General features: G+C 46.2%; 1 protein-coding gene across 1 annotated transcript in view; it reads right to left on the reverse strand.

Annotated features, from left to right (window-relative positions):
• Positions 1-10,845, reverse strand: part of LOC311156398 (VPS10 domain-containing receptor SorCS1-like) — a gene marked incomplete at its 3' end in the record, with an annotated part of 256,332 nt that extends 245,487 nt beyond the window's left edge. Inside the window, exon 1 of the mRNA XM_084210272.1 lies at positions 9,720-10,845. Coding sequence (XP_084066398.1) covers positions 9,720-10,349 — 630 coding nt within the window. The 5' untranslated portion in view covers positions 10,350-10,845. The remainder of the gene's footprint in view (positions 1-9,719) is intronic.
• Between the last annotated feature and the right edge of the window lie 1,045 nt (positions 10,846-11,890).

Below are 11,890 nucleotides of genomic sequence, written 5' to 3' on the forward strand. Positions count from 1 at the left end.
AGTAAGAGAGATTTCAGCCATTGCTGAACCCAGTGTTTGAGAAGGAAAAAAAATGCCAGGAGCCTGGTGTATGGCACAGGAGTGCAGAGCTGGATCTCCTTAGCTCTCGTAGGGGTCCGTGGTCCAACCCCCTCCATCACAGGCAGGATAGCAGGGCCCTGCCATCATGCCCTGGCCACAGCCACGGGCACAGACTGGGGTATCACACACCTGGAATCAACCACATTCACTCCTTTAACAACTTTAAAATGAGTTCTTTTGAAGTGGATGAAAAGTTTCTAGAGAAAAAAAAAAGATCACATGTCATCTTACAAAAGTTGAAAATAAAATGGAAGGCCACACCAAACTGGAATCTTTTTGTCCAAAAGATAAGCTGAAGAATATTTTTGTTTATTTTTGTTGTTTTCAAGGATACACAATTAAATAGTCATTTGTTATTGAAACAAACACACAGATCTGCATCAAAGCATCCTTCAGTTACAACAGCCTAAATATTCACTACTAAACTTCATCAGCTCATCTGTAGTGACACAAGGTCACTGGATCCAGGCTAAGTCCAGATTTATGTAGGCCAGATCTATTCTCTTCTCATCTCATCTCTAGCTCAGGTTCTGTCACTCTCAGTATATTGAGGGGATGTGTGGAAACATGGACACAAATGAAGTGGAGAAGGTGTAGTGCAGTCCCTCCCCATGGTGCAATCCTCAGCCAGAGTAACATCTCAGGGAATAATCACTCCTCAACTTCTCTAACATGGTGGCATTTCACCATGGACCTGTGCATTTTGAAATTAAGTTTAATGTGTCTCCTGCTTTGCTCATTTGTCTCTTAATATGCTGTTTAGCCTGTCTCTATATAAAAAACCCCACAATTCTAAAGTTTTGATCAAAGTAAGATCTCACTTTTATTTGTAGACAACTATTTCCAAAATTTGATTTGATATGATTCCAATAATGATTAATTTAAAGATTTTATCTTTCATCTACAGGAATGTATTTTTTTTCTTGGAAAACTGAATTGAAAGCAATGGAAAGCAAACTAATTTTCTATATCATGTTCTTTAGCATACAGAGCTTGATTTTCAGCATAAGTATTCTTTTCACATCAGAAAAATATATTTACACTTACCTATAAGTAAATACTTAATAAGGCCCTCAAATTCTCATTTGAATAGTCAGTGGAATTCACTTTTGCTACGTTTGTTTTCAGGGAATATTCAGTGAAAGATACTGGCACAATTTTTGGCCAAGACAGGGCACATTAAGCCGTTTCTACAGATTTAAACTGACCCAGTGACACACACAGAAAGGGAGCACATGAGCTCCTTCATCTACTGAAATTATACTTTGTAGTTAAAAGAAAAATTTTCCAGGCAAAGTCCAAATGATTAAATGGTGTCCATTTCCACATTAGTGAGGAATTTCTCAGTGCTTCCTAAATTAGGAACTTTATGATTACTTCAGCAGCACCCCCCACCATTAAAAAAGTGCACCTGAGAAAATCACATATTGAGCAGGGAAAATTTATGGAGATAAAAGCATGCCTACATTTGTTATATAAAATATTTCCCTTGAATTATTTATCCCCACCTTAAATTTAGTGGGGGAGGTGAGAATGGGGGGAAAAAGAGAAACATTTGAGGAATGACATGGGATATCTCTGTCAGGTTACCTATATAGCTTGAGATTTTTCTAAGGAGCTTTTTACTTCCTCCTGAAGAGGTGCATGAAAATTATCTGCAAGAGCTCATGGCCCTGCTGTCCTTACACAATCACCAGCAAAGGTGACCTCAAACCTCACACAATTAGGATGTGAACGCTGACTCTGGGCTGGGACCTGGTTAAGTCATCAAAAGCTTCCCATTTGTAGGTAAACAGCTTCCACCCCAAAAGCCCAGATGAGATGAAGGGGTTATCTCGGGAGTTTTCCCAACAGGAAAAGAGAAATCACAAGGTCCATGACTCCCTTGACCTGCCTGCCCCTGCAGAAGCAGCTCTGCCCCAAACACAGCACAGGGAGAGCGCACTGGAGCCCTGCCCTGGTTTGGGCTGCTCCCGTCGGAGATGCTTGGCACTGACATCCCCCCACAGGAGCTGCAGCTTCCCTCCTTCTCCCACCCAAATCTCCACCTGTTTGCTCAGGCTCCTGCTCCCCACTCCCCCCACATCAGGGGCACCTCAGCACAGCTGCCCTGAGCTCCTGCCTGCCACAGGGCAGTGCAGAGCTCCAGCAGCCAGCCTGCAGTCACAAGAGTACACTCCACCACTGAGAGACACCATGGGAGGTTAAATTAAGTTCTTACAGACCCTCTAAAAGGGAGAAATTACATTTTAGGACATATCCTAAAATATCCTGTTCCTTCTGAAAGTACTTTTATGTTCCCCAAGGAGAGAAAGTACTGTACTAAGTAAAAGTGTTATTGTGTTACCAGCACTGAGAATTAGGGATTAAGGGCTCTTACATTAACTGTTGCTTGATTTAAGATACAGCCAAAAAAAATTCCAAGTGGCACAAAAATCATTTTACTGCATCAACTTTTATATGCATTTAAAATTCCAAAATAATTACTTTATCACCCAGTGCTGCCATTTGAATTGGAATCAAGGTCCATTTTCATTTAACACAGAAATGTCAATTAGAGCTCTGGGAGTCATTGATTTTTTGGTTTGCTGGCCAGGTATAAAAAAATAATTGAGGGAAAAAAGCATCATGTGTCAGTCTTAATTTTTTTTCCTCCTTGGAAATGTAAACCTGAATGCAGCTTTGCAGAACAGGATCCAGTACACACAGCTTTTAAGATAACAGCAGTTACCTAAATATAGGCCAAAACAGTTTGAGATGCTGTGCAATTCCCATACCTGGACATCAGGTAGGACACAGTTCCCACAGGATGCCCTTACTCTGTGAAGCAGCAATCAGAGGTAATGCCATCTCAGGCGTCCAGCACACTGAATCAAGGTTTTTGTATCACTGGATCATTTTAAAATGTAGAATAGAAGAATCGGAAATCTGTTCCAAAAATGCTGCCTGATTCAAAACCAAAAAATGTTGCGTCTAAACTTTCACGGCTTGGGCTTGTTGAGGACTATTTCTCAGGAGTCTTGGAATCAAAGGAAAATCAATGTGAACATACAACATGCTCTGGCCAAGCTACAATAGCATTTTCCAGAGAAAGAAGTCTTTAATGGGGCAGTTTCATTCCCCTGGCTGGAGCTCTGCACAACGCAAGGGTTCTATTCACTCTGACGTGGTGTGAAAGGCCCAGAGGATGTGAGATTGTCCAAGGCCAATGCTGACCTTCCAGCCCTTCATATGTAAAGCTGTGTCACAGCTGAATGGGTCTCTAACCCCTCCAGAATGAATTAAAGACTTCTGACCTCCTGGCTTCCCCCTCTGGACTGACTTCACCGTGGTCGCCAGGTTAGGGAAATACAAATGTCTTATCTGGAGCCAGGAGGAAAGGGAGAAACCCATTTTCTATTATAAAGTAGTGTATTAAGAAGATTGAAAGCTATAACCCGATTGCTTTACACAGTTTATAGCCTCTCGATATTGCACGAATGCCAGTTGCAACTGTCAGAGCTCTTCCATTATTCTCCTTAATCTCCCCTTGTGATGGGATTTGCATATCCCACCTGTCAGTGGCAGGAGCTCCTCACCATCTCCCAAACTCTTTCACAGAGACCAGCAGCACACAATGACAAGCCTTTCTTCCAGTCCTCACAGATTCTCTTTCACTTACTGCTTTCTCTCAGAGCACGGCTCTTCTTATTAACAACATCCCATGTATCCTATTTCATATTCTGTATATGAAAAACCTATGTTTAGTCCAGTCAAGAAATATATCTATATATCTAGAGATGGATTGCAACACAGAAGAAGGAAATACTATGGCTGTTGAGTCATTTTTTTGAAAAATCAAACACACACACAAGAAAATAAATACCAAAAAAAAACTCAAGACCTCTGGTTAAAGGAATAAAGTCCTACTCAATTACAGGAAATTTAGAGAAGGTTTCATATCTAGAATAGATGTGAAATATTTTATTATCTAACAGTACAAAATATAATCAAGACAAAAATTTGAAACAAGAGACTTCTAGCAATATTTTAATTTGATTTGATTTTTTATTTTGGTTTAAATTCCCATTTTTGTTCTCTCACGTTTTATTCAGCCCTTCCAAAATATATTCTCAGTAGCTCTAGCAAGAGATTAGCCTGAAACAGTCTCAGCATCCGGTGCATTAGACTCTTAATACTATTATATATTCTTGTAATTTGTACATAATACAGACTCCATCACACTGAATTATATTAATGCCAACATCCTCCTTGCATGAATCTTTTTTGGCAGCTGTTTTCAGCACCCTAGGAATCAATCTCAATACGAAGAAACTGACACAGGGGTCACTCCTCACTGTGGGTCTCACTGAGCATCTGGCTCTGGGCTACACATCCACATTCATTACCTTAAAATTTCTACTTTATAATGATTCAATTGCCATGGGAAGAAGGGAGTGATGGGCTGCCACAGCATCAGGCAACAAAAGGCTGGTCACTCATGGGATGATGCTGGTACCCCTGATAGCTTTACTTTGGAGCCACAGCTCTGCCAACAAGAGAAAGGCAGAGGCCATCAACTATATCCTCTTGCATGAATATGACATTTGGGGAAAGTGTCCAAGTGAGATGAGAAAAAAAAATTTGATTATGGTCCCCCATTCTGGACTGAACAGAACACTGGCAATTTAAGGTACTTTAGCCATGCCTTTACTGCCTTCACTTGTAAAAAAAAAAATATTTGTTATAATTTTCATTCATCAAAAGCAAAAATCAGATTCAAATTAGAGTTCTTGGGAACCTGACTCCTAGAAATTCAGAGTTCACTGTCTAAAACCTGTTGTACAAACTGATACAGAAAGAAGAGTGCTTGCTTGATTTTGCAAACTAGAGGCTGAAAGGGAATATCATCACTGCCTGTAAAATAATTCCAGGGAATGTAAGTGCCAGGGAGGGAAAATAACTTCAATTAAAAGGAACACACACAAATGAAAAAAAAATTAATCTAAATTGCCCAATGGCAACATTAGAACAGAAATCAGAGTCGTTTCCAACAGTCAGAAGAAAAAAGCTTGGAACAGCTACCCAAAAAGGAAGAAGGCAATAGAAGGGTGAAGAATGGAAGAATGTACATGTACATGTTTTTGTTTGATCAGTCATGGCTGTTGGATGCAGTACTATGTGCCATTCTTGAAATTCTTCATTTACAAAGTAGATCTAAACACTTCAGCTGAAAATCCAACAACAGTTTATTCACAATTCCTTTGTCCAGGACAAAATACAGTGCATTGGAAATACATAGGTGCATCATTATTCTGCCTTACCTGTGCCCACTTTGTCCTGTCAGTAACGTTAAGTAACATCTTGCAAGCAATACCTAATGCAGAGTTTCATCTTGCCTAAAAGCTCTCCCATAACAGACCTAACTCTTCCCCTGCTGTCTGTTGTAATCACCTGACAAGAGCAATGATGACCTTGCAGGCTTCATCCTGCACTGGACACTTCAGCTGAATCAATTTCTGCTGTGGATGGAATATAAAACCTGTCTGGCCATGGTTGTTTTGAGACACCTCTGTGTCTCTATCAGTCTGATGAGGATCTGCTGCTGTAGAGGACCCATGAGAAGCTCAGCTCTGTTTTTCCCACCATGTAAATCACAGAAGCTTGAACCAGCCGTTTAAAGGTATCATGCTCACGTAAAAGCCAGTCCCCAGGTATCAGGAAAAGTACATGCTCAAATTCTCTGCCACACAATTTGAGATCTACACCAACATGCAGCCCAGGAGAGCGCTTTGTCCAGTGCAAGGCCACAGTAAACTGCTATTATAATAAATGGCTGGGAAACCCATGTTGCTTTCTTTCACAGCACCACGTTATAGCACCAGCTGTAGCACCAAGGCACTCACTCAATCTCCTTTACCTTTCAACCTCCTCAAATTTTTTTTCTTTCTCCAGAATACTTTCAAACTAACAAATAAGGCACTGATCTTGCTCCAAGCCAGCTTAGGACAGAAGCAGTCTTCATTTTTTTGTAAGTCCTGCAAAGCATCTCTATCCCAAAAGCTCATTATGGACATCACCAAGAGACTTGCTTCCCTCCATTAAAGCCAGGTGTCTCTTTTCACTCCACACATAAATCTCTGCTAGCTCTTTTTCCCTAGTCTATAGCACAGCATTAAGGGAGCTATAAGACTCCAAACCTACAGCGTCAGGACACACTGCATCAGCAACACAATTGGGATCTCCATGAGCTAGGAAACCTGCCAACTTCCACACCGTTGATGACATTTCTCAGTGGTGCAATAAGGCAGGAGATCTCACTTGAGTGTCTTGCAGGAGAGATTTGAGAAAGATTTCAGGTCATATGAACTTTTACTCCAGTTTTATAGGGGCAAGTAGAAAGACACTCAGGATGTATCAATGCAGGTAAGTACTGCCAGGACCCATTTACAGACTCAATAGTCTAGGCTCTTATTATATTGTCAGAATGATTTCAGGCAAGGTGCTGGCTTGGGCCAGTTTACACCTGCTTGGATCATCCCAGCCAGTCCAGCACTCAGTGCAACCAGGGACCCTTTTCAGCACCCACTTCTGCTGCAGCCGCTCTTCTCTGTCTTGCAGACTGAAAGAGCTCAGGATTGTGGAGATGCAGGACAGCTTTGTGTGTGGCCTCACTCACCTCCACTGGAGTCAGAAGAAGCCTGAGACCCACTTGTGTTTTAACATAACACTGGATACACTCCTGATTTCATCCTCATCAATCATTTGACAAGCCAGTGGCGCTACACCTATGGTCTCCTCTGGGGAACTCCTGCTGACTCCATCAGTGAAACAAGGTACACAGGAGAGATTAGAGAATATGTGAACTGTATCACTACAGATGAGCAGAGCGTGCTCCAAGTGTCTGGATGTAAACGTGGATCTGGAGAGCAAGCTGTCCAGGGAGTACCTAAAATCATTGATCAGCCAAAATAAGCACTGATCTAAAACAATTTATGTTGATGGAGTTAAACTTGGACAACTTGTACTATTATTTATTATTCTTACTGTACTTGTGGCTTAGCATGCAGCAAATTCAGAGCAAAATTCCATCAGGTCAGTGGTGCGCACACTCAATATAAAATCACAGCCAAGCCTGAGAGAAGCTGCAAACGCCCAGAAGAAACCCATAGAGAATTCAGGAGTTCTTTCAGCATTGCAATTATATCCACACCACTACCAAAAAAAGGATACAAGAAACCACAGTGAGGCTGACAGGATAAGGTACACTGCAATACAAAAACTTGATGGTGACAATGCTTTAATTTTCCAGTTTTTCCACTTAACAGGATTTCAAATATTTTGAGCTTTATTTTTGTTTTTCCTGTCCTCACACAGATACTGCAAACTATGATCCTCTTCACATTGACCCTCTGCCTGGGCAAAGACAAAAGTTGTTTGATAGCAGCACTTCCAGAGCACACAAGAATGAAAGCGAGCAGAGGTGTGTTGCATCCCTGCACCACTGCATGGAAACTCCAACAGGAAGCCAGGAGCTGCTGCTGTTGGAGTGCAGGGCACTGAGGTTACACAGCATCCTCACAAGCAGCACATTGGGACACTGCATGCAGGCAAAACTACATATTCTGTACCCTAAAGGAAGCGTTTCACCCCAAGCCCATCCCACTCCCAGCTCCAGCAGTGATGGGAGCCCAGAACCTCCGCACAGCGACAATGGGTCGGTGCCACCTTGGGCTCCCTCTGAACGCACACCATCGCTTCAGCTGAGCCTGGACAAGCCTCTTGTGCATCCAAGTCCTGCTGGGGCCCAGCTTCAGTCTGTGCTGTGAGGGGGCTGCAAGCATAACATGAAACAGAACAGCACTGCCAGGGCCCCCGCAGTGGAGGGGGGAGCATAACATCCCTGTACACTCTGCAGCTCTTTGGGAAGGACAGTCGCAAAACATTTCCCCCTGAAAACATGTGTACACCAACACACTCAGAAAGTAAATCAGTCCCTGACAACAGCAGCCCACACTACCACAGTGGGCAGAATCCCATACACAAATATATGTGTACCTAAATGCATATATAACAATAGATGTGTCTTGAAAAACGTACAGGTGAAACATAATGGCAGTGATAGACCGGAGAAACTGCTGCCTGCTGGATGGCTTTTTATATCAGAATCTTTCTTCTTAGCAAATGGGTCACTTGAAACCAGTGTCAGTCTCAATTCAATTTCTATGAACAGACCTGAGTTCCTACAAGGCAGCTTCTGTTCACACAACTATTTAAGAATAGTCTAGCTGAGTTGTGAAGAAAGGAGAAAGTCCTTCAAAATAGAAATGACAACTATTCTCTTGTCAGTTAATTGATTAAAAACTTCCTGATGAGACCATAAAACCATGTCCCAATTAACTAGGGCTGAACCCCACAGTGAAGTCCTTATGACATCAGCTGCAATTCTGAATTGAGTAGCTCAGTACAATCTATACCGAAAGGAATTCATAATGACTAGACTATAATTTCAAAATGTTATCAGTCTCCTAATACTCAAAGCTGAGAGGGAGGCCAAAGATTTCTGCCAAGCAGCCAGAAACCTTCTGGCATTGCAGTTGCAGACACCTTAGAAGAGAGCCTGAGTCTCTGTTTCTCCTGGGAACTTGTATGGGCAGCAGTCACGGAGTGGTGGCATCCCTTTCTCCCTCATTAGCATTCTGCTTGGTGTCTCTAAGAGGCAAAGTTGGAGAATCCGGACAGACAGATCCCTCCACTTCTGCTGGTCCACAAGTAGATCTAAGGGCAGGCAGAGAGCACTCCAAGCAATTTACCCTTGCCTTCCCTGGGCCTCAGCCCTCAGCTCCAGGTACGACAGCAGCAGAGGCTGGAGGGATACAGTACCCAAGTTAACCTGGTAACTTTGATGTCACGACTATGGCTCCAGCCTGGAAATCGGTTGCCTACTTCTCTGGCCAGTTTTGTTCTGTTTGGCTCAAGTCAAAGCTGTTCTGATGCTATTCCTGAGACACATGCAGGTTATGAGGAAGAAACAAAACTCTCCTGTTTAACACCTTGGTGGCAAGAGGCAAAAAGCAGCTTTATCCCCTACGCAGACACACCTCGGAGGCAAAGTCCTGAAGCCCTCCAGGTGATCTTCACATCAGCAGGGCCTCGGGATGAGCCCTTGGGCTGACGTGGGCCCCCACAGCTGGCAGGAGGGGAAGCAGGACAGAGGGGCTTTCACTGGGCATCCTTCCAGCTGAGCCTCCCAGGCTGCCCGTGAGGGTTATCCTGGGGAGAAGGCTGGATGCGAAGGCGCATCCCCCCAAAGAGACCCTTCCCGTCCGCCGCGGGCGGGGGCAGCGCCGGATCCCGCTCTGCTCCGGGGCGGGGGACAAGGGGGCCGGGAGGGGGATGTGCTCAGCGGGCGGGCGGGTAGCGGAAACTTTTTCTGCTCCACAAGAATGGCCCTTTTGAAGCCCTTCTGCCCCACTGCACACTGCTAAGCGAAGCCAATCCCCGGCGCCCGGAGGCGCAAAATCCCCTTCGAAGAAGAAAAACCCAGCACCCCCCACCCCCGATTACACACGCACGGGGGAGCGGGGGGAAGAAAAAGAAGGGGAGAGGGGGGGAAATAAGGAAAGCACGGAGGAGCCGCCCCCGCCCGCGGTACTCACGCTGCTGTTGTGGCCGGACCAGTGCACCATGGCCTGGTTGTGCGCCGAGTCCCCGGCCAGGGCGAAGGTGGTGCTGGCCAGCCGCAGCTCCTCCAGCCCGAAGCGGGCGGCGCCGCCGTCCCCCGGCTCCCGCCCCGCGGCGCCGCCCGGCCCCGGCCCCGGCCCCGCGGAGCCCCGCGGGCTGCGGCCCCAGCGCCGCCGCACCGAGCCCGGCCTGGGGGGGCCCCGCGGGGGTCGGTCCTCGGCCGGAGCCGCCGCTGCCGCTCGGGGACGGGGCTCCCCGGCCACTTTCTCTGGCTCGCTCGTCACTCGCCGTGTCTCCCAGCCGCTGAATTGCATCCCCGCGGAAGCAGGGGCGAGGGTCGCCGGCAGCCCGGCATCCTCCGAGCCGGCCTCTTGCCCTCTCTCACCTCCCTTCTCCCCGAGGAACCTCCTTTGCTCCTTTTCTCCTCTGTCGGTCCTCAAGTGCATCAGTAATCCCTGCTGCGGCTGCTGATGCGGCTGCACCTGGGAACGGCAGGATCTGCAAGTTATTTCTGCACCGGTAAAGCCATAAGTGAAGAGGAAAAGCCATGTCCAGTACAGGAGAGCAACGTGCCAGGCTGGGTACCAGCCAGCAACTTTTTCCATCGCTGCCGACTGCTGATGAGTGCGAGGGAGAAAGAGCAAGAAGGAGAGCGCAGGAGCGACGGAGCCGGGCGCTGCCGATTCAGCCGCCGCGGGGTAAACACGGCGGGAACTCCACGTAAAGTTTCAGACTCTTCTGTGCTAGATGCAGTCGAGGGGTAGAGGAGATTACTTTCTTCCCACCTCTTTTTTCCCCCTGTTGTTTCCTTTTACTTCTTTTGCACTTTTTCCTTTTGTCTCTTTTTCCTCTCTCTTCTTTCTTTCCTTTTTTTTTTTTTTTTTTATTTTTTGTTTTTCCCCAAGACTGGTGTTGCTGATGAGGCTTGAGATGGAAGGCAAAGCCACAACCACACGGGGGAGGAGCTGGTTTGAAATCAGAGAGAGAGGGAGAGAGAGAGGAGCGAATCCTGGCTGGTGATTTCTCCCGGCTGCCTCTGTGGAAGTCTCAGCTCGCTCCTCTCCCGCTCGCTCTCTCTCTGCTCCCTCTCACTTCGCCGCTTCTGCATCACACTCCTCCCGCAGCCGCCCGCCAGGCCGCCCCGCGCCTGTGTCGTGAGTGGCTGGTTACTCACTCCCCCTCTCTCTCCAACGACGGACTTACCCCAACTTTCAAACTCGTATCATCCCATCTCTTCCTCCCCTGTGCCTCCCGTCAGTTCAAACCCCTAAAGCCTGCTCCCCGGCATACTGAAACCTCCGCAGCTCCACTGGAAGCAGATGTGCGAAGTGAAGGAACAGTACATGCGTGTGTGTATAGCCTTCCCAGAGGAGATGTTTTAATTCGAATAATTAAGTGGCCTTAAAGGTCTGAGAAAATAACCCTTTCTTTCTCCCTCCTCCCGTGACTGGTGTAAGTGCACTGGAGTTGTTCAGAATAGGCACCTGTGCTTGCTTTTACAGAGGGAAAGTTGCATTTCTGCCCTCTGTTCCCTCCCCCGCTTGTGCTTCACTGTACTGTCGTGTACAGTAGCTGCCGATGCTTAAATAAATCACTCATGCACGGCAGAGATGTACCCACATAAATGCTGATGGAGACAGGGACAGGCTTTTGGAAATGAAATGACAGCAATTGGTGGGGAGGGAGATTCCCCTCCAGTGGTTTATCAGCAGAAAAAAAACCAAGCCCTTGTTGCTTTAGCTGTCTCTCACGCTATTAGGGCCAGCAGTTTCTCCCGCAGGAGCTGTGCTCCTCTGTCAGTAGATGTCCTCCCCGCAGGGGGAGCAGGAGCAGCGGTGGCCGGAGGAGATCACCCGGCGCTGCCTGCAGAGCTGGTGTCTGCTGGTCCTGACCACAGACAGCACTGCTGGTTACTGCCTACACAGCAGGAGCGGCCCCGAGCTTTGACAGGCACTTCCCAGTGCCCACGGCCATGAAAACTGGAGGGAATTGAAAGCTGTTCCACTGGAATTTTATTCCATCCCCGTCTGCCTGCTCCCACTCATTCCCATTTGATTTACGGGAGAGTTTATTTTTTAATTAATATTTTTAACATTTCCTTCCTGACACAGAAGACCTTATTGATTTTTTTTTCTTTTTTTTTGGC

Source organism: Fringilla coelebs (genome assembly GCF_963513975.1).
Source record: "Fringilla coelebs genome assembly, chromosome: 8".
NCBI classification, from domain to species: Eukaryota; Metazoa; Chordata; class Aves; order Passeriformes; family Fringillidae; genus Fringilla; species Fringilla coelebs.